This window comes from Melospiza melodia, chromosome 2 (assembly GCF_035770615.1).
Source record: "Melospiza melodia melodia isolate bMelMel2 chromosome 2, bMelMel2.pri, whole genome shotgun sequence".
In the NCBI taxonomy this organism is placed as follows: Eukaryota; Metazoa; Chordata; class Aves; order Passeriformes; family Passerellidae; genus Melospiza; species Melospiza melodia.
This window is the reverse complement of record NC_086195.1, coordinates 102,289,221-102,317,036: the sequence shown is the minus strand read 5'-3', so window position 1 is coordinate 102,317,036 and position 27,816 is coordinate 102,289,221. Positions and strand designations below refer to the sequence as shown.

General features: G+C 39.6%; 1 protein-coding gene across 2 annotated transcripts in view; it reads left to right on the top strand.

Annotated features, from left to right (window-relative positions):
* Positions 1-27,816, top strand: part of TBC1D4 (TBC1 domain family member 4) — a 99,335-nt gene that overhangs the window by 65,999 nt on the left and 5,520 nt on the right. Inside the window, exons 6-18 of one of the 2 annotated variants that reach the window (XM_063149442.1) lie at positions 397-488; positions 1,266-1,376; positions 2,073-2,192; positions 5,679-5,753; positions 6,724-6,950; positions 8,889-9,038; positions 15,119-15,279; positions 16,192-16,401; positions 20,004-20,162; positions 21,489-21,647; positions 22,090-22,334; positions 25,078-25,237; positions 27,442-27,611. In XM_063149442.1, coding sequence (XP_063005512.1) covers positions 397-488; positions 1,266-1,376; positions 2,073-2,192; positions 5,679-5,753; positions 6,724-6,950; positions 8,889-9,038; positions 15,119-15,279; positions 16,192-16,401; positions 20,004-20,162; positions 21,489-21,647; positions 22,090-22,334; positions 25,078-25,237; positions 27,442-27,611 — 2,039 coding nt within the window. The remainder of the gene's footprint in view (positions 1-396; positions 489-1,265; positions 1,377-2,072; positions 2,193-5,678; positions 5,754-6,723; positions 6,951-8,888; positions 9,039-15,118; positions 15,280-16,191; positions 16,402-20,003; positions 20,163-21,488; positions 21,648-22,089; positions 22,335-25,077; positions 25,238-27,441; positions 27,612-27,816) is intronic. The other variant, XM_063149443.1, reaches the window with a different exon arrangement.

Genomic DNA, 27,816 nt, shown 5'->3' with positions numbered 1-27,816 from the left:
TGAAAACTTCCAAGTATCCTATGTATTGATTATCTCTCCCGTTATAACCTTGATCTGTTCCTTTCCTCCTCCCATACAGTTGTCAGGCTTCCAGCTGTCAGTGATCTCTTGGCATTAGGACAGAAGCCATTGGTGCGGTAGGGAGCACAACCTTTTACACAGGAGCCAGCCACCTAGCTGCTGCTGGTTATATTTTTGCTGCTAATGAGAGGAAACAAAGCCATGTGGTTTAGCAAAACCTCAATTATTTTGTATCATGTATATGTTGGATATACAATTGTCATACATCTAACTTGTATAAACTCAAAGCCAGGTTTATATCTTCTACTGTCATTTTGCTCAAAAAGTGTTTTGAGAGTTCATTTGAGAATCTTTAATGGTCCATTCTTTTCCTAGGACTCTATCCACCAAGAGCCAAACTTGTAATTCAGAGACATCTGTCATCGCTGACTGACAATGAGCAAGCAGACATTTTTGAACGTGTTCAGGTAGTACCTTAGAAGAAGTTCTTCCTAATTTGAGAAAGACCATGATAAAATGGACTAGATATTTTTGCTTTTGATTTGTTTGGTTTGTTGTGCAGTTGATGTAGAATTTATTATTTTTCCACCAAAAATCATACTGAAATAGCATGCTCCAATTTAAACTCATGTGTGATACACACTGCTGTTGGAAAAGTTCTCTTTCCCAAATTTGCTGAGATACTCTGTGTTCTTATGTAGACTATTTTTTTTTTTTTGTTCTGAGTTAGTTTTCACCTGTAAACAAGTTTCCCTGCTTGAAAGTGACGTGGGAGTAGGCTGAGAGCATGAGGGACATGCAGGTGTCAGGAACATGTCTGGCATCTTCAGAATTTGTCTTTTTGATTTATTTTGGCCCATCATTCTGATGTAAGCTGATGTACTCTAGTGGATGAAGTATACAATGATTTAGGCTTCCAAAGGATGTGCTCCCCTCTGGATTACTGAAGAACAGAGTGGCTTGGTTTCCTTATGCCACTTAGAGGGCTATGTAGTAACAGGCTTGGAAAACAAAATGTATGGGTGTAAAGCTCCCTTCTCCCTACACAGCCTGCAATATTTTTCAGTGTTTGTTCTATTTTGCCCAGGAGTGTGAAGGCACACCAAATTGCAATTCAACATAATAACAGTGCACTCTGGTGTTTGGTGTATCAATATATTAATTTCAAGGAATACCTACATAGAAGGAAAGATAAGCAAATCATGACTTGAAAGAAAAACTCCTTTCTTTGCTGTTACTGACAGAAAATGAAGCCTGAAAATGACCAGGAAGAAAATGAACTTGTGATCTTACACCTCCGTCAGCTCTGTGAGACTAAGCAGAAAACGCACATCCACATTGGTGAAGCGCCGTCGGTAAAGCTTGGTTTAATTATTTAATATTATCTATTATTACTTTAATATTTTTTATTATTCCTCTTCCCCTTTCCAGACTATTAATATGCTGTTTCAATTACTTGTAGGACCACTGCTCAATTTCTTCAGGAGTACCTCAAGCTGGGTATTATAATTAAGAAAGGACTATACAGGAAAAAAAAAATCCTATTTAATTCATAGTGGCTTGCCTGAGTTTTATAGGTTGAGGGGACATGACAGGAAGAAAGACAACCAATGAATTTTATGTCTGTATTTCCTTATAGTGTGAGGATAACTCTTCTTTTTCTTTCCCCTTTCATCTGCATGCCCAAGCAATAATGTCTAGGAAGAGTAGGATTGAAGAGGGCATTTGTTTTAGTTTAAACTATGAACTTATCTTGCAAAGGGAATGGGCAACAGTATTGTTAAATTGATATGCCTTTACAGTATAGTCCTTCAGATGGAATGTGCCTTTAACTGTGGGTTTGTTTGTTTGGGAGACTGTTTTGGTTTTTTGTTTGGGGTTTTTCTTTTTGGGAGGAGGGTAGTGCGTTTGTGGTGTTGTTTTTTTTTTAATAAGGCCAAGGGTATTTTTGTTTCTTATGTAACTTGGTTCAGCTCTAGTCTTTGGAAATAGTCTTCACAATTAAAAAAAGAGTTGCCAAAGCTGAATGGTGTCCTTGCTTGTTTCAACAGGTCATTTCTAACAGTGCAATTCCAGAAAGCACCACCGGTGGTGGCCGGTTTAAACTTGACATTCTGAAAAACAAGGCAAAGAAATCCTTGACTAGCTCTCTGGAAAATATCTTCTCAAGGGTAAGTTTAACAACTCATTATCATCAGCTGTCCCAGATATCCTTGACAGCAGAGACCTAGCAGATTTTTCTTTGTTTTGTCCTCAATATGATAAATGCTTAATGAAGCAATATCCCTGTTGTGAAATCTGAGAGTTACAGCTGGGTTGATTGTGATTTAACTTTAAGAAAGTTTACTGTAAGGCCACACATATTGAGGGGAAAAAAGGACAATTTTCTGAATAATGAACATTCATTGTAGATGGCAAGTGAGCTAGCTGGGTATTGTTGCATGTGTTGCTTCAGAATAGAATTCAGTCAGGATGGTTGCATGATCCCATAAAGAGACATGTTATTGGTTTTGCAAAGTGTGAATAGATGTGCCTGCATATATGGGAAATCTCTCTATTCAGAGAAGCAATACCTTCCAGCTCATAGATAAAATTGCTCATAGTAGGCAGTAAGAATCTTTAGAAGCTAGTAACAAAGTTCCTTTTGTGGGGGGGGGGGGGGAGGCAAAAGTCTTAAAAAGTGAGCTGATATTAATTTTAATGTTCCTAGCCAGATATGATGTGAAATTACAGATAATCACTGAGACTCTCTTACATTAAATAGTCTTTTGGTAAAGAGGTCTGAATGGCAAATTTTGCTTAGTGCCCTCTGCTCAGAAGGATGAGTCAGAGAAGAGGCATATGGAAAACTACCTGAAGGAGGCTGTGTGCCTGTGTGTCATTACAGAGGAAATGTGATGAGCTGAGTACAGGATAATTTGGACCAGTGACATTTCCTTCTACTAGTAACTTCAAAAGCACTAAATTGTGCTTGTCCTGCTGTTTACATGGACATGCCATAAAGTAACCTACAAATGTAGGATGCTCCCTGTAATGGAAATAGAATACTCTAAGCCAGAGAGAATCCTTAGAATTTACAGGTAGGTGTCAATTTGATCTAGGGCTAAAACTAGCATTAAAGTCTCCTGGTCAAATTTCACCTTCTTGTGTAGCAGATTTTACAAACTAGGAACTTGTTCTGAATATGGAGAAAGGTGACTCTGTGTAAAAGAGAGCAAAAGAGTGATGGCAGTCAGAAAATTTGGGTAATTTTAGCAGTTTGGAATATCATCAAATGGTGACAGCTACAGTTGTGCCTTTGATGTGTCTGGTTTCTTTTCCACATCTAAGGGACATGTGACTGGCAAGTGATCTAACTCTAGTGGTGGGTCACTAACCCTGTGGTGACTGTGAAAGAAGTCATCACTGAAATAAAGCTTTTACAGCCATGCTAGCACTCCAGTCATGTCAAGGAAAAGTCATTTGGATGAAATACACTGCTTAAATTGAAAAATCTCTGAAGGGAAATTTCTTATAAATAGATGTTAGGGGGGTTTTAGTATAGTATGTTTCTTCTCACCAGGGCCACTGAGACATGCTGCCTATTATAATATAAGGCTCTCCCACAGCTCATGATTGAATTCAAGAGAAGGGGATACCTGAATCTGAACTAGGGCCATTTCAAGTTTGCTGTTTATGAAGTGCATTTGTGATTGTGAGAAAGGTCACCTCATCTTTACCTTGACAGTACAATAGATCAGGAACAGCAGTGAGTCATGATACACATAGGGGTTCATCCTTGCAGATCCACCTTAAGGTTACATGGTAGAAGACCAAGAAAAATTACTTGTAATGCAACTCAACCACTAATTATTTGTTTAAAGCAGTTACATACCAGTGTCTCTGGGCAGTTGTGCTGTGTGTTATGTGCATAAATGTGATACACAGTGACTGTTTCAGTAGTTCTTATTCTTCATCAGGCTATTACAAGAAGCCTCACAGGTCATGCTTAATTCTTAACGGTATTTAAGCACTAAATACTTATTGCTGTAGTGGGTTTTCCCCTCCTTAAGCCAGGTGCAGATGGTATTGATTCAATAGAGCTAATTATGCATAAGTTGTCATCTTTATTTAAAAGTCCATTTAGTAACAGAGAGATCATGAAAGAACTTAAATTAATTTTGGTGGGTTTTTTTTTCAAAGTGGCATTCAGCATCTTTTATAGATAATTTTTTTAAAATAAAAGTTAGAAGTCGGTGGAAATTGGAGAGAGTCTTAGACTGCCTCAACTTAGAAAAGTTAGAAAGAAGTATGTAGTAACCAGTAACTAGGAACAATTTAAGTGGACGCCTTCTTAGCTAGGTAAATAGCATCAAGTGACATTTTAAGCCACTCACTACTTGCCTTAGGAAACTTGTTGGTTTCTGTGCCCTAGCTTCACATAGTCCCAGAGGAATGTCACTTCTTCACTTGTTTGTTTTGCTGGACTGATCTTGTTTTTGTGAGGTTTGAACCAAAAACAGGCTTCCTAATGAGGTACCTCAGAGAAACAAATATAACCTTTCTTTGACCTCTTGAACAGATTTCATCCACTCCATGCTGCACTAACCTCTTCTGTTGTTGTGCTTTCTTAACCAAAAAGTCCTTCTTACAGTGCCAAAAGTGTGCATTTTCAAAGGTAGTGAGAAACTTCCAACTTATACTTTGCTCTTGGTTTTTTGGGAGATCAAGTGAAGAGATGCTTCAGGCAGAGTGTTTATTGGTAATGCACTTAAGTGGGATAATGTACTTAAAGGCCACTCTAAATCTTGAAAATAACTCTTACCGGGAAAAAGTAGGCTAAATAAATTCTGGTGATGTTGACAAAACTTCCCCTGGAGCTGCAAGCATACCAGGAGGAGCTCTGTCCATAATTTTCTAAAAACCTAGGCTATTTTTCTCCTTATAAAGTACTGAAAGCAACTTGCTTCAGCAGTCAAAAGTGTCCAACAGCAAACATAACCAGGGAGTTAACATTAGGAGAGAAAGCTAGTCAAAAGTGTTGTGGATCTATTGCCTTTTCTTGTGAAACTAAAGGACTGTTAAAAATTCAGCAAAAATCCTTCAGCATAGATTTCTAGCAAATTTGCATCAGGCTTATCTGCATTATAAATGAAAAATCTTGTCTTGTCTGATGCTGTTTGGCTGGATTTGCTGCCAAGAGAGCATTTCTCCCCAGTTTTAGTACTTTTACTCCTTTTGCCCAGGTGGACTTAATTTGTCTGAAATGTTCAGATATTGATCAACTGTATCTCATGGGACTGTAGTCTGTCAGGAGCATCCATCAGGAGCAGTGCATGCACAGTACTGAAGTCTGGAGGTTTTTGAACTAAGCTGCTTAAGCCAACTTAACTTTTTTGCCTCAGAAGTGTCAGGAAATACTCACTTGCCTCAAACAATGGAGTGCAGGGTTAAAACTCCTGGGAGCAATGTGGGAGAAGATGCAGTTTGGGCAGCTAAAGATCCCACTTACTTGTCAAGACCAGTGCTTGACCCATGATCTTTGGTCTTCTGTCAGCCGTGTCACATGCCTGAACTGTCCTGTGTTCACCTGTGAGGTGCAGGTGTTGCCATCTTTGCCTAACCTTCAGAAAAAGAGGAGGAGGACCAGATTAACTTTCTTGCCTTTCTTCTCGCAGGGAGCCAACAGGATGCGAGGGCGCCTGGGAAGCGTGGACAGCTTTGAGCGCTGCAGCAGCCTGGCCCCTGACAGAGTACGTAAGGAGCTTAGCTCAGACCCGTACACAGCTCTCAGTGCAGCGTAAACACAGCACTCTGCTTTCATTTGAAGGAAGGAGAACAAAGCACATCAACTTACAAAACTCAAAGATGTTTCCACTGGGAGGCAGAGGGTGTAAGAAAGCTGGGGTTTATGTTGACTCGAAGCTTCAGCTTTAATCTGATTGCCAGTCCTTTTTTCCTGCACTTCCCTTGCTTTTACAAAAAGCAAGGAATTTCTGGTTTCTGCCTTGTTTTAGTGAAATAATTAAGTAAGGTCATGTCTCAACAAAAGGAAGGGCTCTGAAGGTGAAGAATCCTTTCTGTAAGTAGTAGTTGCTTTAGGGAAGTAAGAATTTTTGACCTAAGCCCAGCTGTTGGGGATGCTGTATGGTAGCAAGAGGGCGGAACTCTGTTCACTTTCTTTTTATTTCCTGTTTTTAAAGTTTTACCTCACATGTGGGTTGGTTGCTGGTGTTCCCAGGAGGTGAAGATTCTGTTTTGGTTTTCCTGCTACAGTTACTCATAAACTGGCTGTGTAATAACAGTCTCTCTTCCAGGATGTCGCTGTGACGGTACAGGAAGTATGCTCGCGATATGTCGAGGAAACTAGCTAAAAGCAGTTTCCCTAGCCTTTTCCATTCCTGTGTTTTCCTGAAAGAGACACAAGTCTGGTAGCTGGAATGCCAGTCCCTGTGAGAGGATGCCTGGAGTAGTTAGTATGTTGTTTGTGCTGCGTATACGGTTGTATTCCTCTCTCCGCTTTCACTTTTTGGAAGAAGGACGCTGCTGGTTTGGAGCGAACTCTCAGAGGATGTCTGGTTTGGGTGATAATTAGCATACAATGGGCCATGACCCAGAAGGGGGAGAGGCTTTGGTGCCCTGCTGCTGGCTGCCTGTGGGTTAAGTGAGAGCTCTCGCAGGGCACAGATCCTCAGGCCTTACTCCGCCAGCACTTCCTTTCAGGACACTTCTCCGGGCGATTCCCCGCCAGCGACTCCTCCAGCGTCCCCCGTGTCCTCGGCCTGGCAGACGTTTCCCGAGGAAGGCTCGGACTCTCCCCAGTTCAGGAGGCGCGCGCACACCTTCAGCCACCCGCCCAGCAGCGCCCGACGCAGGATCACCTTCCAGAACGGCAGGTCCCAGAGCGCCCGCTCCCCGCTGCTGCGCCAGAACGGCCTGGAGGCGCCCAGGTGAGTGACCCTGGGAGCCAGGGCACACCAGGGAGCCAGGGCACACCAGGTGGGTGAGCCAGGGAGCCAGGGTACACCAGGTGAGTGAGCCAGGGAGCCAGGGCAGCCGTGCCACTGCCCGCAGCCCCCTGCCCGCCCTGGCCAGGCTGCAGCAGCCCTGCTTCTGGCAAAGTGCAAGAGGAGCTTAGCTCAGATGGGTTTCTGCACTTCTCCAGGGTTGGTTTGTTCATTTATTTATTTATTTTCAGCCTGTCTTCTCTGCCTCTGAGTAGTTTGGTACTTTGCAGTAACTTCATGGTCCCTCAATTAGTGGTTCAGGGGAGGCATCAATCCATCAAATTGATGATTCAGCCAGATGCCCGCGCCAATCTGTTTATTTATTTATTCGAGCCTTTTTGGCAGTCTTGTTAGTCAGACCTTTTGGAAAACAGGCTCTCAGTGCTTTAAGTGGCAGAGATGGCAGCCTGAAACTTTGATGCCAGGATGAAAAGGGCACTAACAGCTTCAAATGTCTGTAGCTATGTTAGTCAAATCTCACAGAGAGTATGTCCAGCGTTAAAACTGGTGAGGAGTCTTGCAAAAGGACATAAGGATTAAGCACATCCACTGAGGCATGTGATTTCCCTATTTGCCTTTCTCCAGAGCTTCCCTCTGTAGCTTCCCTCTGTAACTTCTTTCTGCTTCCTTTTTGGAGACTCTCCAGCTATTAATATATGGAACACTGTTCCTTCAGGAGTTCTGCACTCAGCAGAAGATGTCCCCACAGTTCATTGTGGGCCTCTTTGGTTGTGCCTTCTTTTTCTCCTCTAGGCTGGCTACCTGCAGGAAGTGACTATACAAATTCCAAACCCTTTACAAAACTCAGGTCCAGATGAGCTGAATTTTTTGCTGTTGAAGCAAAAGTTTTTTGCTCCTGGGAACACATTCTCCAACCTGTTTGCTGTTTCAGTGCTTGGCTGTAATTCTGTTTGTGGGCTCTTTCTAAAAATGGCTTTAAATAGTAATTTGTCACCTATTTGATGTCTACATTAAAGTATCAGCATGAGTGCTGCACCAGCTAGTAGAGAAGGGTAACAAATTTTATTCTGTTTTAAGGGAATGGAAGGGAGTGAAGGGTAAGAAAGTAGCCTTTGTTACACTGTGTTTCTAGAGAAGTAAATAATGTGTTTTTTTACTGAGATAAACTTTTTTTCCCCACTGACTGTGTTGTATGCAAACAGGAAACCCTGACAGTTTAAAGTGAAGGACTTGCTGACTGTATTACTTTGTAATAACTTGTAAGAAGTCACTGATTAAGTGGCATCAGCAGATTTTCAGTCAAAACAGTTTGTAGCAGCGTGGTTCTAGGCTGGAATTTTTCATTCTTTCCTTCTGAGGATTAGTCATAAATGTTCTGCAAAAGAAACTGAATTAATTTTTATGTCCTCTCCAGTACTTGTCACTGCTACTAAGTAATGTTTAACTGTGGAATAGGACTGCCTTTCTTAATTTAGTTACTTCACAAAAATTTGTCCAGGAGGACTGCATTTACATAATCTCTACTTCCTAATGTGTTGTTTACAAAGGTAAAAGAAAACTAAAGGGGAAGAAACAATGCAGTTTATATTATTGGAAGAAGGTGTCTAAGGATATTCTCTGAATGTTTAAGAGATTCCTTTTCTGAATATGCTTTGGGAATAAATAAAGCTAAAGAAATAAGGTGGTCTCCCTGTTCTGCAATGTCATTGAGAAGTTTTTAATAGAAATCAGCTCTAACAGCAAAATCAGTATCCCCAGGGAGTCTGCCCAGGAATGCACGAGGTACATTTTATCTTCTGGGAAACCAAGTTAATGTAAGGCCAGATGAGGTATTTGGCCAGTGTCTCTAATCTGGTGGTTTTGTTGCTGTATCTGAATCCGTGCTGACCCCTCTGCTGTGTTCTCTTGTTGCCTGCACAGTCCTGTGGTCGGGCTTCGGCGCGCTCTCAGTGAGAGTGAATCTGCGTCACCTGGTCTCCCCTCCTCTCTCTCTGCCCCTTCTTTCCTGAAAACCATTTACCAGGGCTCAGGAAGGTTGCTTCAGCACTCAGAAAGTGACCTCTCCAAGAGGTGAGAGCGTTGTCTCCTGCCTAGTTCCCCAGTGCCACTAGCTTAACAGCAGGATTCCCGGTGGAATGCAGCACATGGCATCTCTCCCACTCTGCCCTGTGCTCCTGCATTTCTAACAGATTCCCATGATGCAAATGGGCAAACAGGCTTTTGGATCAAAAAGCCTGTTAAAACTTGAGGCTTCTGTGCTGACATCAAGTAGCTGTCACCTATTTCTGTTGCAGTGTTGCAAATCTGCTGCATTGGTTTGTCACATGAAATGCAATGGATTTTAGGAGTGTTATGCCAATTTAATGCTTTCTTTGCTGAATGCAAACCAGCATGTGTTGCCATGGTCACTGGCATGTGAAAATAAGAAAAGAGCAGTGTGAAAAGTGTACAGTACTAATGTGGGATGCCTGTGCATGAGGAAGGGGAAACACCAAGTTAACTGGATGATACTAACTGTGAGATGTTTAGAGAGAATTAACAAATAACTTCCAGCTGAAGAGGATTTGGGAAGAAGCAAAGGTATGAAAAGTGGCAAAAAATCCCCCAAACCCATCTCTTACAGGCTATCTCTAATTTGGGTTCCAGTCCAGCTTTGTTTCTGTGTTCCCTTTAGACAGCGGAGTTGGTCCAAGCTGAAAAATTGCCCAGCTCAGTTTCTGCAGGCAATGGACAACATTAAACCCAGCTGTCTGGGTTTTGGGAATGAAGGATTGAGCATTGTATGAAAACTGTATTTTAATGCCAAACTGAAATTGGAAATTTCTGAGATACTTATTTTGGCATTGGTTATGCAGGCAGTTCAGTTGCTGTGTTTCATTATAGTGGAGTTTTGAACTCTTGGGGTGGGGAGATCTTCAAGGGTAATTCCCAGAAGACCACTATGTTTCTACAAAGTTTTACAATATACACATTTCTGATACCATTTGATCTTTAATTTGTATGGAGACTCTTGTGAAAATCGGATCTCAGTAGCTACAGGTCTTTCTGGGAGCAAGTGGGCCTGAACTGTCATGGTGAGGAAATGGCAATAGCAAGAGTACACTGGTAGCATCTAGTTGGGTTTGTGAAGGGAATGCAGCAGATGCAGTCAGAAAGAAGTGCTGAGTGAGTAATACTGATGTGATAAGGGTCACTGAGGTAATCCATCACTTCAGCTGGCTAACAGAGAATGAAATATAGTGTCCAACTAGCAGTGGCCAAAACTTGCAAATGTATGTTATGGCGTCAGCTTTAGGAATGAGAAGTTGTTCTGATTTTTTACATGAGAATTTCCTCTCATTCCTAATGACAAGAACGTCTTTACTTGTGGATTGCTTCTTTGGTTTGTTGGGGTTTTTTCCTTTGGTTCTCCTTCTCAGAGAGGACCACCATCTATCCCAATAAGATCAGTGTGAGGTGTTTTTGGCATTCTCATGTGAGTGAGTGTATGATAGGTTGAAATTCAGCACAGTGTGTCAGTGCTTTGCAATCTGCAGACTATAAGCTGTTTGACTGTTAGGAACCCTCATTAAAACTTCAGTGCATTTTCCAGAATAATCCTGGTCACTATGCATTCATGAAGTGTGGAATTCCTATTGCACAGGAGAAGAATTCTGTAGAGTCTCTCTTCTTTATCATATAGCTTTGAGATTACACATGATGCAGCAGGCAGCGTTTCTTGGTGTTCTGGCAAACTTCAACATGCAAGAGCAGAGACACTTTCAGTTGGAATTCATTTTAGAAAGAGTTTTGAACTGTAGCAGTCAGATGGGCTTATGCAAAGAGTATGTTATAGATTGGCATGGGATTTTTTGTTGGGTTTTTTTTTCTTTGTTTGTTTTAATTTTTTTAGAGTTTTTTATTGAATCACTTGGGTAGGAAGGGACCATAAAGATAATTTAGTTACCACCCCCCCATACAGTTCCTTTCTTTAAGAAATCAACAGTATAGTGAATTTTGGCATCATAATATTTATGTTGATGCCAAAATGAATATTTTCAGAATGTTTCAGCCTTCAGAATGTTTTTATAGCACTGTCAATATATTTCTCTGGAGAGAAGGCTGGGATGGAAATGGTCTCCACATAATCTTGACTTTTGACAAGTGTGTTGTGCAACATTGAACAGAATTGCAGATAAGGATTTAAAAAATTCTGGTCAACGTAAAGGTAAACAAGGTTTTTTAATATAGACACAAAAGCAACACTTTTAAAAATGGAACAATCTTCAGCATAGGTTTGACTAGCCCACAATTTCTCTGTTCATTGTGTTGTTGTGCAAGGATAATTTAAGCTGAATTTGAACAGATTCCTTTTTTAAAACAGCTTTATGTCTCATGAAAGAAGGAAAATACTTGAGAATATTCTTTAAATAAAATAGCAGAAAGTAATTATTCAGAATAAAAATATATGAAAGGAATGAGAACCAACAGAGGGGTGTAAGCTGGTAGAAACTGGTTTTTCTTCTTCCCAGAAGAAATGCTTCATGTAGTAGTCTTACGTATAGGTCTTCCAGCTTAAGTGCTAGGAAGTTGAATTCTGTACTTGATCTGGGGGATTTTGTACCATCTCAGCCTCCAAATTGTAAAGTAGGTTGCATTTATTCAGTTGCTACTTAGAGCAGTCAAGAAGAGACATTGAAATGAAAGCAAAAATGGGAAAAATACAAGTCTTGGCATGAGCAACAACAGTATTTATTCACAAGTCATTTGGCTTTCATGGGCTCAAGTGCAAAATAATTCAGGTAAGTATTATGTAAAGAGTTCACAAGAAATGGGAGGGTAACATTGTGGTTTTTAAGATGTCAGTCTTTGGGAGTATTTTGAAGAACAGTTTTGGGAACAGATTTAGACAATTAAAACCAAGCAATGAGAATATTTGTAATCTGACCAATTTTTTGAGATTTCTTCTTTCTTTCCTTTTTATTTTCTTCCCCTGAAGTAGCTATCTTCATGCTGTGTATTATCTGATAGAATAGTGAATGGTTGAAACTGAGTTGCAGTTACCTGAGACAAAACCTTACATGATCAGTACTCTGTACTCTTGAGTACTTGGGGTATTGCTTCAAACAGCTTCAGGGTGAAAGTAGAGACTGAAATATTTGAGGCATTATACTGAATTTACAGCTGCTTAATTTTTATTGTATACAAGCTGATAAATGTGTTTTGGTTTCTGAACTGGGTAAGAAGTGTTGGGTAAGTAGCCCTGCAGAGAACCATCATTCTCCAAATTGACTTGTGATGCATATGTCTTAAATACAGAATATTACATTGTTATCTTTTTGCAGTGATTCTTCCATTAGGTGACCTTGTAGCATGTTTCCCTTGTAGATGGGAAGATGTCCACCTAAGATGTCTGTGTAGGTGGTAGTGAAAACTGCTTTTCCGTGGCAATGACTGAGCTCTACTAAAGAAGTTGTTTTTCCTGTTTTGGAGATTCATTAGCTTAGTCTCTCCACTCACATTAATAAGCCTCTTCATTTTGTGGGAGCTGATAGCTCATTTTTTTTTTCTTTATCCCCACCCTGTTTAGAGAAACTTTTTGCACTAACCTCCTGAATCTTTTCATTAGGGTAGGAGATACTACCATTTTACTCTGACTTCTTCCTACTTTTGCTTTGTTAGGGTATTTTTTCACACCTTCAGATCTGATACTAAGCTAGGAGTTGTCTGTCTTGAAATGAGGAAATTCTCTTTGCTCCCTTTCTACCCTCCTTTTCTAAATCTTGGTGTTTTCCTGGGTTAATATGACAAGGTGTGTGTCTGAGCATTGCAAAAGTTTTCCTCTAATCACTTACTCTTTGAAAGCTCTTTGAAAGAGAAGGTGATTAGTATTAGTTGCTTAAAGTGGCAGGGGATTATTTTGACGGGAGGATTTAACAAGAGAAATACAGGTCTTCAGAGCAGTGTGATTTGCATGCTTCATGAGGTAGCATATGTGATTAGTTCATCTCAATGTAAACTCCATGACTCAAATGTTGTGAACAGGTTAGTTTCATACCCTAAAATAGCCACCTTCTTATTCTGACTTTTCTGTGAATTTTGCTGCTATAAATTGAACACTATTCCTAGGACTGTTTAGAAGCCCAGTAGCTGAACATAGATTTTTGTACATAGCAGCATAAAAGAACTTTTCATTCCCTTGTTATGTAGTGTCTGTTTAGTAAGCCCTGGAATGACTCAGTTTTTGTGTTATAACATGTGATGATATGTAGGACTTGAAATAGTAAGAAGTAGCTGTGATGCAGTTATTTATAGAAACGTAAGTTAGAATTACATATATCCAAACTCAGTACCCCATTTCCAAGAGCTGGACTGAAATACCTTTGAAAAACAGCACCTACAGGTTCAGAATGTTACAGTCTAAGTAGTCTGTGTTTGGCTACCACGAGCAGTGGTGACCCATCATCATCAGAGACACAGAGTTAGACAAAGAAGGTTGTCACAGTTGCTGTTTAGGTTATAGCAGCCTGGGGATCTCCTTAGACCGCCCACCAATAAACAGTGTGATGCTACAGGGAGCTGGGGCACCATGGAAGCTGAATCAGGAGTGGAGGAGAGTTCAGACCATGTGTCATCCAGGGCTCCCAGCTGGTAGAGCTGTTCTTAGAGCAGGGGTTGGTGCCTTGTGCTGGGTAGGTGAGTTTGAAGTCATGGCTATTTCTCTGCCAGGGTACAGAAGGAGGGTCTGATACCTTGGTATGACAGGGAGTCTGGTTGGTCACTCACGCACACAAATATCAGGGAGCTGTTATAGGTCATTAGCATAGTGACAGCTTTGGTGACCAAAAAGGCCAGTCCTAGCTTGGTGAATTCAGCACATTCATTGAGCACAAGTTTTAGTTATGAAGTGCTGATTAAGATAGTGTAGCTGGTAGACTGGTGTAGCTGAAACTTCATAGTCCTCCCTTGCAAATCTCTCCTGTGCAAACCAGATGTGGGGGGATGGACTCCAGCTGCAAACTGCCATCACCTGCAACTACCTTCCCCATAAAAACATAGTGATTGTGCTGGGCTTTCCTTTCATCTAACTTTTTAGGATCCTTGCACTATAGCATTGAAACTTCTTACAGGATGAAGGTTTAAATGTAGCTGCTGCTTTGATATAGCAGTTTTCCCTGTGATGAAGGTGAAGCTGTAGAAACAGCTCCCTCTGATGCTCTTTTCCTAAAAGTTTGTAATTGTGCCTTGTGCTGTTGAATTTACATGGAAGGATTAGTGGCAGATAATCAATGTGCCCATTGCTATACAGTATCTGTGCACCTAATTTGCTACCACAAATGCAAAATTCTGAAATATTTCTGAAATTGGATAAAGTACTTATGAAAGCTAAATGTCTTTTCCTCTGGCAGTAGTCAGTAGAAAGGTGTATTTGGTGTGTCCTCCCTGTAAAGCTTTCCTGTATCCTCTCCTTGTTTCTTCCAGCAACATAAGATTAAGTTATTCATTATTAAAATTAATGTGCAATTATATTTCTACATGGCATCTGGGGAGAAGATTTGCCCTCTGTTTGCAGGGTCTGTTCCTACAGCTGATGAAACATGAGGACATGTGTCCCCATTTATCCAAGTGAAGCATCCACTTTTTGAAGCTTAGGAAAGAGACTATATGGGAAGGCAGAACATTGTCTCCAATGAAATATTCACCTGTGAGCTCAGCATGACATTTAAAATGGCACTAAATGGAGTGTTGTGCTCCACTGGCGCACCATCTCTGCTTTTAGGGGTGTTACATCAGATCCCACCCAAAGACTGATGTGTAGCAAAACAAAACCCATTGCTGTCAAAGTTAGAGGCAAAGTATTACTGTGTTTCTCTCTTAGCTTCTCAAAAAGTTAAGCTTTTATTCTGAGCTTCCAGCTGAGCCCTGTATGAATGCTATGAATGCTTCCTGGTGGTATATAGTGCAAACTTCACAGCACTATGCACAAGAAAACAATGGGGCACTTCAGCATTCAAGGTGAAGCTCACACACAGCACGCTTTGCCTTCTTAAGCTTCCCCACAGATGCTCCTGCAGGTTTGGTTATATATTAGACAGAGTTAATAAAGGTTTTTTTTTCCCCTACAAGGTATACTGACTTTAAATACCCCATCTGCTTTTTCTTTCCTTCAGTGATGGGGAGGGAAAGAAAAGAACATCAACCTTCTGCAGCAGTGAATCTCTAAATGCTGCGGGGGCCACGCTCACACCTCGCCGCATCTCCTGGCGGCGGAGAATATTCCTGCAGGTAGCTTCACCTATGAATAAATCTCCTTCCAAGATGCAGCATCCAGGTCTGTGTGTGCTTTTAAAGAAAATAAACAAGCAGTTGTTACTTAATATTTTAGTGAACTGCAGCATGTGATAATAAGAAAGGGCGAAGGGAGTCAGTGTGGTACAATATTCATGCTAGAACCTCGCCAGAGATCAGTTGTGCTCATAGACTATGAGACTTTAGACTATGTAGGTTGTTGTTGCTTTGAAGAGAGGATTTTAGCATCAAAGTCAAATGAATTGCAATCTTCCATAGCTGCTGTAGCAAAGGAAATTAAGACAGGTCTCTTTACTGACAATAATATTTTTAACAGTTAAGAAATTTTGACCCTGACCTGTGTACATAATAGGAGTATTTGGTAAGTTTTATATCTTGACCTTGTAGTGCACATAGCACCTGTTGATTGTGTTAATAATTCTTACAGCTTTAAGCCATTTAAGGTAGAAACTCCTGAAATAGCTGAAACCATGCTATTCATAAATTCCCATTTGGCAGAAATCAAAACCATAGGCAAATGGTAAGCTCTGTATTTAGTGACCACAAAGTGCTATAGCACTCTCTATAGTGCAGTTTGCAGGTGGAAAAAATAGCTTTAATATAGAACCCATGGTAAATCATAGCAGTAAACAAGTTCAACAGTAGAGGAGGCTTTATGGATAAATGTCTTGTGGTAACTGGATGGAGCTGGCAGGGGAATGGTTTGAAATACTGGGTGACTCTTTATCTAACTCTAGTTGATTTAAATATAACTTTATTAATGTAAACAAAACACTTAAAAAAATTATTCTCTACTGTTGCACTGCATTTTCTCTGGTTTTGGAATCGGCAAGTCATTGCTGAAAGACAGATATTTTTGTTCTGCTATGACATAGATTTTCATGATGTGTCCAACAATCTGAATTTACAGTAATAGCTTTCTGATTCTTTGCAGATGGTCATGATGGATGTGAATTGTTACCTTTATCCCCTCTTGCTCCACCCCTGGAGGAAGACCCTCTTGTTCTAGTATTGCAAAATGAGGATGGTCCAGATAGAACTGGAGAGAGGAAAAACTCAGAAGAACTACAAAGTCTGTGGAGAAAAGCCATCCATCAACAAATTCTGTTACTTCGAATGGAAAAAGAAAACCAGAAGCTGGAAGGTTAGCTATTTAGAAAATACCTCTAAAAGCTATTGCAGATTCTGCTGCCTGAAGATGTAAATTGTTCTGGTGTTGGGCACCTCAAACAGAGATGTGGTTCTGTAACTTTTTAGTTAACAGTACTAGAAAAAACCTGTGTTTTCTTAGTCCTGTCTCACAGTCTACCAGGTTCTCTGTCTACATGACTTTAAATGAGTAATTTTAGTGACAGAAGAAAGTGATAAATTTTCCTTTTTGGATGCATGTTAGACAGAGGATGCTACAGTCTGTGTTGTATCTGTCTGAGTCTAGGAGTTCTAATGTGAAGTGGAGTGAGGAGAACAGGTGCTATGTGAACACTTAGGTGTGGTAAACCTTACCCTTTCTATCTCGTTTCAGTCCTTTGCAGCTCATGGCCTTTCTCTCCAGGCTTTTTGTTCTTCATTAACCACATCACAGTGGTTATTTATTAATGCTTGAATCCAAATATGATTTTTGAGCAACTTTCTCTTGAGGTATGTCTGGTTTTTTGGAACATGAGCACTGTACACTGAAAATTGAGTGCTGTTAGTGAGGGATCTAAAGTTGACCATTCTGATTGTCAACTGCCTCAGCTTCTGGCTAGGACATTTTATTAAGACTGGTCAAGAGTCACACAAATAAAAGATGGGATGCAATGTCTATCCTAGCATACATAATTCTTCACTATAATAGACAGTATAATAGACTACCCAGCTCTTGGTGTCAGTTGAAAATTCCAAGTGTCCTCTCTACAACTGCTGCCTTCATCTTCTCCTTTATGCTGTATAACCTATCTGGTAGTCTGATTCTTCACACTACCATACTACTTCAAACATAATGATCTTGTTAAGATCAGTTAACTCTTTTTCCTTCTTTAGGCTAGCTTACTGGGAAGGCGGGGAGAGGAAAGAAAAGCATCAGGACAGAAATATATCCGTGTCCCTACAAGCGTACATCCTTGAATGTATTTCCTACACACATAGTGTATTTCTCAGTGCTGCTTCTCTCTACAGTTTGTCTCCTTGTTGAGGAGTTCTGTGGAAACTCCTAGATTCATAGGGAACGTCAAGAGAGAACTTCAGCCAAAATCTTCATTTCATAAATCATTTTAGCAAATAGTCTATTTTTGTGGGGTAAGGAAGCTGGAGGTCTGCTGTGTTGACTAATTTAATGTTATTCCCTCTGATACTTCGAACTGCTGAGGGATAAATGCTTTGCTATACTTACCCTGTATGGCTGGGGGTACTGAAAACTGTTAAATCACTCCAGTTCCTTAAGACTCAGTTACAAGTTGCTTCCATTCTGTAACATGTAGAAATCAAGTTCTTCCTGCCTGATCGTTCAGGGTGAAAACAGGAGTGTTGGCAGTGGAAATGCCAAATGCCAGCCCACATTCTTGGTTCGTGTGTGAAGGAGCATTTCTCCATTCTTGTATTCAAGTTCATGAGTAGCCCTGCTGAAACTGGTGCTCTTACTAGCTAGAATTCATCATCCTGTTCTCAAAGGGTGAAAAGTAAACTGTTCTAACACCTATCTCTAGGTTTCCTTCCTGTGGTCTGTTATAACATGGGCCATTTTATGGACAGGACATGGGCAGAGCTGATACATTCCAAACAAGCATAGGGTTGGGTGGTTCTTTGCATCCTAGCCTACAATTAAATGTAGATCTCAGGAAACGGCAGTGTAGTAACAGAAATGCAGAAGTTTCTTTACTTGAAGTCAAGTTCCTAGCTGAGAATTTATTAGCTGTATATATTAGACTGGTTTAAGACTGGAATTGCTGTGAAACTGTTTCTAGTGGATTTCTGTTAATCATTTGTTGACTTTTATGTACCAAATATTAATAGAACCTCTTTTCCTATTCCTTTTGCTGTCGAGGAGACTTGAATGCTATTAGTTCTTTCTTTTACAGAAGGTAAGTTCTGTCAATAGCACAAACTTGCTTTCTTTTCCTTTCTCTTTCTTTTTTTCTAGAGAAAAAAAGAAGCTAGAGAAGCTAGAAGTTCCTTTTTCCAGTAGGTCACCTAGAAACATAAGAGCTGCAAAAAGTAGCAGGCCACCTAGCAATGATTAGGAAAAATGTTAACAAGGATGGTTGAAAACAATGAAGGATGGGGTACTAGGGAGGGCACGTATGATGGACAGGCAAACTTGCTGGCTTTCACAGGGCTAACTGCACAGTTAATGTGGGAGTTTGTTGTCTCACTGAAATATGTTACTGCTGGCTTGGATCTGTTGCATGCTGCTTACAAGAGTGAGGATTCTTGGGTGAAATCATACAGCAGTAGGGCAGCATTTGGAATCACCCCAGCTGAATTGCAAATTCCTGTGGTAAGATCACACTCCCATTTTCTGGCAGTGCACTGCACCTTGCATAATACCTGCTTCTGCAGGGGCCCCTGTAGTCTTGAGTGGGTAAGATCTCAAAGGTGTAACATTGGGCTTTTGGAAATAATTTGTAATTTTTGGAGTGGACTAGGCAATGATCATGTGAATTGATCCAATCAATATTGACTCTAGCTGAAGTGAGATGAGTAGGCAAAGGAACAGATGGTCTTGTTTTGCAGGATGTATAAAATGTGAGTGAGAGTTTGCTTTCACCTAGAGGTGATAATGGAAAAGAGGATGCATTTGTAAATGAAAGGGGGCTTCTGCAAGAAGTAGTGTGCACAGATCAAGGTGAATTTGGGATAAACTCAGTTGCTTCTCAGAGGTGATGTTGTGAAATGTACAGTTCACTCCAGTGGCAGTTAAACAAATCTCTCTAAATCGAGACATATTCAAGTCTTGGTTTCAGTTTTTTGTACCAGTAGTTAGAAGAACTAGAGTGGTTTTCTGCACATGCATCATAAATAATAAAATACCCAGAATTAATTTCTTAGTAATGGAAATGAAAACTGCTTCTCCATGAAATGCCAGGGTGACAATGCAGCTTTATTTCAGAAGTAGCACAATAAATACTTTGTACCGGGTAGTCCTGTGCAGCAAAGCTTGTAAGTTTATAACAGCAAGAGTTCTGTGCTTCAGCCCAAACGTGTCTTTCTGGATATTGTTCGTGCTGGTTTATTCTGTTTGCACTGGTCTGCCTGATTTTGCCAGTGCCAGGAGCTCTTCTTGCTGTCTTAAGGGATGTGTAAGAACTGGAATCAGTATGACAGACTTCAGTTTAGAAGACTTGCCTAACTTGCTTGCCTAAATCTCTAATACAAACATTCACATGTTTGGGACTTTCCATGCTCAAAACAGTTGTAATGTTCAATAAAAACAAGAATAAAATTATCAAAGGTGTTTTTGCAGAGCAGGTGCGGTGGGGTTTTGTTTAGTGGATTTTTTTGCCCCAAGCTTTAAAAAATATTTTTATTTGCGCCATTAATTGCTAATATTCATGACCCAGTAAGAGAAGTTAAATTGTCATATGCAGCATCTTATGACAACTGGCCCCAAATAAGCTATAAACTAAAGAATTCTAGATGTATTTATCACCAGTCAGATTGTTGGATAGATATATCTAACTTGAATGGAATAAGTGTATGTGTTTTTACCTTGTAATTTTCTGATATTCTAGTTTTCCATGTGCTCTTCCTTTTTGTTCTGTGTTCTAGCAAGCAGAGATGAGCTCCAATCAAGAAAAGTAAAACTGGATTATGATGAGGTTGGCACATGTCAGAAAGATGCCATAAATATTTGGGATAAGAAGTTACTAAACTGCAGAGCCAAAATCCGATGTGACATGGAAGATATTCATTCCACTTTAAAAGAAGGTATTTATGTAGGAGATCTTTTAGCTCTGAAGTCTCAACATCATATTTTTTACTATCTTCTGATACCAGCAGAAATCAGCAATACACTTTTCCAGTAGCAAAAAACTGCCTTCTTTTCACAAAGGTGCTGCCTTCTACAGAACAGAAAATAGGCTCTGCTGTGTATGCAGGTTGCAATGTCAGCAATGCAGAAATATGTACAGTCATACTCCTGAAAGTAACATCTTGTTTCCATGTGTCATTACATTCAAGACTGAACTAGGAGCCTCAGCAGCAAATGCTATGACTTTTTGGTTTCTGCTCAGTGGATCCAGTTCTGAATTTCAGATGTTCTGATTTTACTTGCTTACTGAGATAGCAAGACCATAATGTCTGCTGTGGACTGTGCCCAAAACCTAGAGGAATCAGAGCCAAGTTTTGGAGAGTCTGGAATATGGTCACTTTGTATTTCATTTCCTGGAGTGAAAGGCTGGGGATTTTGTCTTGAAGTAGATATTCCTGTGGACTAGCCATAGGCCAAGAGGATATTCAAAGGGTCTTGTTAGTATAATGCAGCTGTGGGCCTGATTGCACTGCTCTGCTCTCTTCCATGGAATCTCTTATCTGTGTTACAGATGCTGAAAAATAATTCAGTGTAATCTGGCTGTGGTACAGAAGGGAAGTTTAAATTGCTACCACAGTAAATTATTGTAGATATAAAGCAGTTCCTGTTAGTGACCTGCAGAAGTCTGCCAACAAATTATTTATGTTGATACCCTGTTTTCTGCTGTTGGATTGCAGTTCAGAGTTGGGAACAAGGATATGGCTATTAACTTGTCTTCTTGTTAAATAATTGTTTACCTGGAAGGTATTAGTAGAGTTGACATTTTGACTTTCAAAGCTGGTTTACAGAGTCAGATATCAAAGGGGGATGTATCTCCCCACATCTATGGACTGACATGGGCAATCCTTTGCAAAGGAAAAGAGGACTTCCCTGAATTTTACACTTGTGAATTCAGTTCGGCTTTTCTAAACAGGTCATTCTATAGTCTGAGTGTAGTTGTGCATCTTTTCCTGCTGGAGACTAACGGGTCAGAAATGGCAAAGCAAGGGATGTCTGTACCTCAGTTGCCCAGGATATGCACAGTGTAATTGCCCTTAAGTTTGTAGTTCATGTTTAGTTTGTGGGACTGAGCCATGGCTACTGAGTGAACACACAGAGTGGAGTTCACTCTGTAAGGGATCCTCCAGAGTGGTTCAGCCAAAATTATGACCAAGCAAATTCTTTTGTTGTAGCACTAAAACCATCCCTCTGCTTAGGCCTCTTGTTTTCTGACTGACCTGCAGGTGTACCAAAAAGTCGTCGGGGAGAAATTTGGCAATTTTTGGCTGTGCAACACCGGGTCAGGCACAGGCTGCCAAACAAGCAGCAGCCTCCTGACATCTCTTACAAAGAACTTCTGAAACAGCTGACTGCTCAACAGCATGCCATCCTTGTAGATCTAGGTAAGTCTGTTCTTTCCCACTGGTTTGTGGGCCTTTGAGTGAAAAACACACCAGTCATTGTAGAAGCTGCTGCTGAAGATAGATGCTGCTCTATGAGCTCCATTTTCTATGTCATCAGGATACATTCTGTGTATGCCACTTAGAGTCCTGGAAGCAGATGGTTTCTTAGCCTATGCCATTCATATTTATGCCCTTCTGCATCTGTCTGAAAAGAGAAATCAGACAGCTGGTTCTGCAAGTTCTGTACAGATGAGAATATTTAGTGGGTTCAAAAGGTATAGTCCAAAATCAGTGGTAAGATACAGACTGATGTGATTGAAGGCAAAATGCATATGAAAGCAAAGAGAAGCTGTCTGAGGGAGGAGAAATGCTGTTTGTCAGATGGATTGGGGCTTTTCTTCAGAAGAATTGAATATCAACTACTCCTCTCTTTTTACATCAGGACGGACATTCCCTACACATCCTTACTTTTCCACACACCTGGGAGCAGGACAGCTATCACTGTTTAATCTCTTGAAAGCCTATTCTTTGCTGGACAAAGAAGTTGGTTATTGTCAAGGTATAAGTTTTGTAGCTGGAGTGCTGCTTCTACATATGAGTGAAGAGCAGGCCTTTGAAATGCTGAAATTCCTCATGTATGACCTTGGCTTCCGTAAACAGTACAGACCAGACATGATGTCCCTACAGGTAAGTCAGCCTTTCTGGAGCAAACCAGAATTTTAAATTACTTTTGAGCACTTATAGGGGTTGCTTAAGTTCTCCAGGGCCTTATGAAGCTTCTTATACTGTTTTGAGGTACATGTATATTTTACTGTCTCTCAATTTGCAAACAGAGAAGTTTAAAACTTGCAGAGTTTTTCCTGTCACATAGTCCTGTCATCTCTCCAGAAATTCTGCTTCCTGCTGTTTTGCTTTTCTTTTTCTCTTCCTCACTGCTCTCTCTTCCTTATGCCAGAAAAAAAACCTGATATGCTTTGTCACATATGGATGGAGTTTAAAAATTAATTAGATTTTGTTTTTCTTCAGTCCGTGAGCACTTGCATGTAAATGTCCCTCTTGTAAGGCCAAGTCAAGTCAATAGTGACACACAGTGGCCAGTCAGTGTATTCTGCAGGCATTTGAATTTGAGGCTGCTCTGCCTTGACTCCTCATCTTAGCTCTTTCTCTTGTTGTCTTCTACTCCATCACCCTCAACAGAGAAAGAAAACAGATGAATTTTTAATCGTTTAATTATCTTATGCAATGATGCATGCTCTGCAATATTATCTGCAATCTTGATACTTAAGACTGTTCAGGAGGGAAACAAAACATTTTTCAGATCTGTATAAATTTTAGGGTTTAAAGTTTGAGAAATCTTTCACCTTGACATGCAACTGTCCCCTGATTTGAATAATTATAATATGCTATAAACCCTTTATATTATAAACGAATATACCATTGATGAGTTAAAACTTCTATAATCCACAGTGGAGGAAGAGAAAACAAAGCAGCAGATGGAAAAGTCTCCTTTTTTTCCATGTTCCCTGCATAGCAAACACTTAAGTAAAACTAAAGGGAGAGTTTAATCCCACTTTTCATGGCCAATCACTTTAGGTGCTTATTTGGCAAATCTCCAGAGCAATGGAATAGATTGTAGTTAAAGAAACTGTATGTGCTTATTCTAAAAACACTAGAGGACTGTGGATGTAAGTATGCTATAACAAGTGTGTTTTTGATGAATTAAGACTGAACAGCCATAAAAAGCATTGTTTTACTTCCTCTTGTTCCATTTCCCTGCAAAAATATGTTTTAAACCACTGAGGGTGAAATTCTGATAGATGTGTGTTTGTGGGGTTTTTTACCCCTGGTAGATGCTCTCTAAGTTAGTGTGTGTTAAACTGCAGATGTAGACTTCCAACAGCTGATGATTTGTCCTGGGCTTTCACATGGCCAGGATTTGACATTTTAGCTCAAATGAGTGTGACAGTTTCATGGGCAGAACCTCTTAGTAAGAACACTCTTAAATTTGAGGAGGTTTACCACTTGTAGTACTGTTTGCCTTTTAAATTAAATTACTTGTCTTTCCCCACAGTTTGCTTCTGGGCAGTTCTTATGTTAAAGTTCTGTCTGCTCAGGACAAATTAGGCAAGAACACTTAGAGGGTCTTACTATATTTAGGTTGTTTTCTAGTAGGAGTAGAGTACTGCAAATTCTTTTGCATTTACAGTAGTGAAACACGAGCAAGCTTATAGGCAGATCTGGCTTCAGTCATGTAGAAGAAAAATGTTGGATGATTCTTGAGGATAATGAAAACTTATTAGACTTAGATTTTTTAGTTGTTGTCTGGAAAAAGTAGTAATCTAAATCTTTAGTCCATAATGAACTATTCCAATTGTTTTACTCTGTGATGCAATTCTGACTTCACACATGTGTTTTGTATTGACACTGTCCAATCTGGGCTTAAATGGTATCTTACACAATTAAAGCAAGAACTCAAATGCATGCACAAATTTAGCTGATTTACTCAAATGAAAGTGATCCCTCTGCTTGTGTGCAGTGCTGATGAACAGGTAGCTTCAAGTGCACTCCACTTTGGTAGGGAACAGGCATGAACTCTAAAATAGGAAAATAGCTGAATCTAAAGCCATTTTCTTATTGAGGAACAGATTCACCTTAAGCATAAAGCACTATTGACAATAAAATTGGACCTGACAATTAATCAATGTATGTCTGCTTCTTATCTTCTGCTTTCTGAGAGAAGCATTGCAAGGAAATAACTTACTACAGAGTGCTAAGTTATTTTTAGCCCTGAAGAGCACCTTTCAACCACTTTCCCTTGCAACCTTTTATAGTTGTACAGCAACACTTTTTTTGCATCAGTATCTCAGTATCTTAAATTCCATAGGACCACTGGGAGATGTGCTGGGACATCTCTGTGTAAAATGTATTCTGTGGGTACAGAAACTGTCTAAAGTTGTGATGGCTGGAGCATTGGAGTTTTAAATGCAGTGAAAATAAGGCCAAAATTCAGAGAATGAAAGCTGAAATGTGTAAATTTAGTCACAACTCATGGAGAATTTTCACACTTGGAAGAGGTACAACTACTTTCATTGCTGCAAGACTGAAAGTTCTGGTTTGTTGACAAAGTTCGAGCAATATATTCCCTTCTTACCTTAAGCCTCTGAATCTGAAATAGACTTCATTAGTAATCAGGTTCAAACTGTTCTTTGTTATTGACTGCCCTGTTGGTTTTAATTCATTAGTGGCAGGTTGTTTATACATGAGTAAATACCACTTGAGGCCCCAGGAGGCAATTAAGCTTCATTTTACTGTGCCATCTGTACTGAAGTTAATTTCCCTTGAATGAAATAAGAATAATTTGGAAAACTGAGTAAAGCTGAACTTTTGTTTCTTTACTTTCTCCCCCCTCCAATCCCCTCATGCACTGTAGATTCAGATGTATCAGCTCTCAAGGCTTCTGCATGATTATCACAGAGACCTGTATAATCATCTTGAAGAGAATGAAATCAGTCCCAGTCTTTATGCTGCACCGTGGTTTCTTACGCTGTTCGCATCTCAGTTTTCATTAGGATTTGTCGCCAGAGTGTTTGGTAAGAAGGTTTATTCTATTGAAATAATAAACAGAACAATATCCATTGTGTTTTGAAGCACTCCAGGGGTAGTTTTCTACATGCTGGGGACGTTTGGGGTGATGGTTGCGTGTGGCAAGTAGCAACACTTTTCACAGTGGGATGTCAGCTCCTTTGTAAGAGGAAAATCCAAAAGGTATTTATTGAAACATCAGACTTGAGCAAATAATTATATCTTCTCTTCCTACCTAAGAGACTTCTGAAATGTAAACAGCAGAAAGTTTATTGTTGCAAATGTATTTTATGCAAATGTATTCAGTTTATATCAATAGAAAAGTTCATCTTGCCGAACTCGTGAACTGAAAAAAGAAAATGCATTTCTGAATTCCAATTCTAAAGTGTTTTCTAAAAAAATTCAAGCAAATTTGAACTTAAATGCTGATTTTGGCATTCAGTTATATATTGAACAATATCCAATTCATAATATGCCTCTGATTTCATTTAGATAGTTTTCTTATTAAAAACTCCTCTTCGGGTAACATCTAGTACAGAGCCTAAATATTGATTATTCCTGGTAGTGTTTACAGTGTCAGGATGTCAAGTAATTATTTTTGTGTTCTTTTCTTATCCACAAGAACTTCCAGCTTAGTCAAATCTCTGGTGATGCACGTTTTTTTTTTAAATTTAAATTTATTTATTAATGCAAAACTCACTGTACTTGTATATGCACCAAGAATCTAAATGCACATGTAAGGTACTTCATCATAAATCAGATACTTTTTTTCCCCTTTGATCTTTCTGTTTTCATAGGGCACCTTTTGTCCTTTCTTAGGAAATTCAACCTGACTTTGTTTCATGTTTTAATACTGGAGTGTGTTTGGTTCTCAGTTTGTGTGGTGTATTGGCTTGGGGGCAGGAAGAGGGTTTAGGTTACTTGGGTTTGATTTTAAGTTTCGAATTTTTTTTACTCAGTGCTTTCTCAGTTGCAGAAGGTTTTTTTTTCCATTTACAGCAAACCCATTTGCTGCTGTCTGGGTGAACAAATGATTGGTGTATCTCTTTCTCAGTGGTGTACCATTCATGTGAATATCTGTTTCCCAGTGGGATTTCTGAATTCTGGGACACCTGAGCATTTTATGTCTCTGTCTTTTTTGTCGCTTGGTTTTTTTTTCTTTCCTAAATGTATTTTTTATGGATGAGGAAGATGGGAAGGAGTTTTGGTGTTCACTTCTCTGTAAATAAGCTGAGCAAGGCATTCCCATTTTAAAATTGAAAATTTACTGTGTTATTTTAATTCTTAATGCTTTGAATTCCTGAATTTTCAGTGTCTTATAGGCCATTGTCATATACCAGGAATGGCTATTGTCTACCTTTCACAAATTATATACTTATATTTGTGCTGTTTGAATGTCCATCATAGACTTGAGAAGGGAGAATTTCAGGAGCTGCATTCAAGGGAGATGGCTGCCTCATCAGTGTCTTTGTGATCCTGGATTAGGCCAGGGATGACCTCTTGAGTATCAGGATCAGGAGCTGAATTTCTTCAGTTGTGTAGCCCTGAACAAACACCCTGTGGTGTGACAGAGGCAACAGCTCAGGAGGTTTATTTGAAATCCCCATGTGCTGCCTTCATCTCAGTAACTTCAAATCCACCACTGATCATGAGGCAGAATCTCTATTTACTGTCCTCAAGATTCCCATTTCTGTACAGTCTGTATCTACTGACCTGCAGACTTTCCTCTCTTATCCATGTAATTATACCTCAAAGTAAGGGTTTAGGGCTTAGATTATAGCCAGTAAGAGCGCTACTATGAATTTTGAAAATAATATAACTGGTTATGGAATTAATTTTTTTTTTTAAGAATAGCTTCTGCCTGTAGAAGAGTTGTGTTGTAATCTCCCCCCCAGCTTCTTTTCAGAGCACTTAAAACCAGTTAGCAGTTGGATAAAGTCTCTGGCAGACAGTGGTGAAATGCTTATTGCAGATAACTCCTACAGACATAATAAGCATGCAGTATTTTCCTTAATGCTCTCTCACGTCTGTAAGATGAAAGAAAATTCATGCTTTATCCTCATGTTGAAATAAAACAGATAGCACTTCTGAGCCGAATCCATCTGCACTGTGATTGATTACAAAGAACATCCCAGTAAATATATGTATTAATCCAGTGACTCTAGCTCCTATTTTCAAAATTAAAATAATTTTAAATTATTTTCTCTTTTAGACATTATTTTTCTTCAAGGAACAGAAGTCATATTTAAAGTAGCACTGAGCCTACTTAGCAGTCAAGAAACATCTATAATGGGATGTGAGAGTTTTGAGAACATTGTTGATTATCTTAAAACCACTATTCCAGATATGACTAAACCTCAAATGGAAAAAATTATTACTCAGGTAAGGATGTTTTTCTCTTTACATTTCCCCCCCCGTATTTAGCTTATTTTAAAAGAATAATGCCTACACTATAGGCAAAAGTCTTCTCAGAAGAAGATATGTAAATCTTCTTGAGAAATACTGTCAGTGGCTGGAATCTTCATATCTGTAACTTAATTTCCTCTGCATTAAAGCTGCAAATTGAGAGTGAGCCTGTCTAGCACTT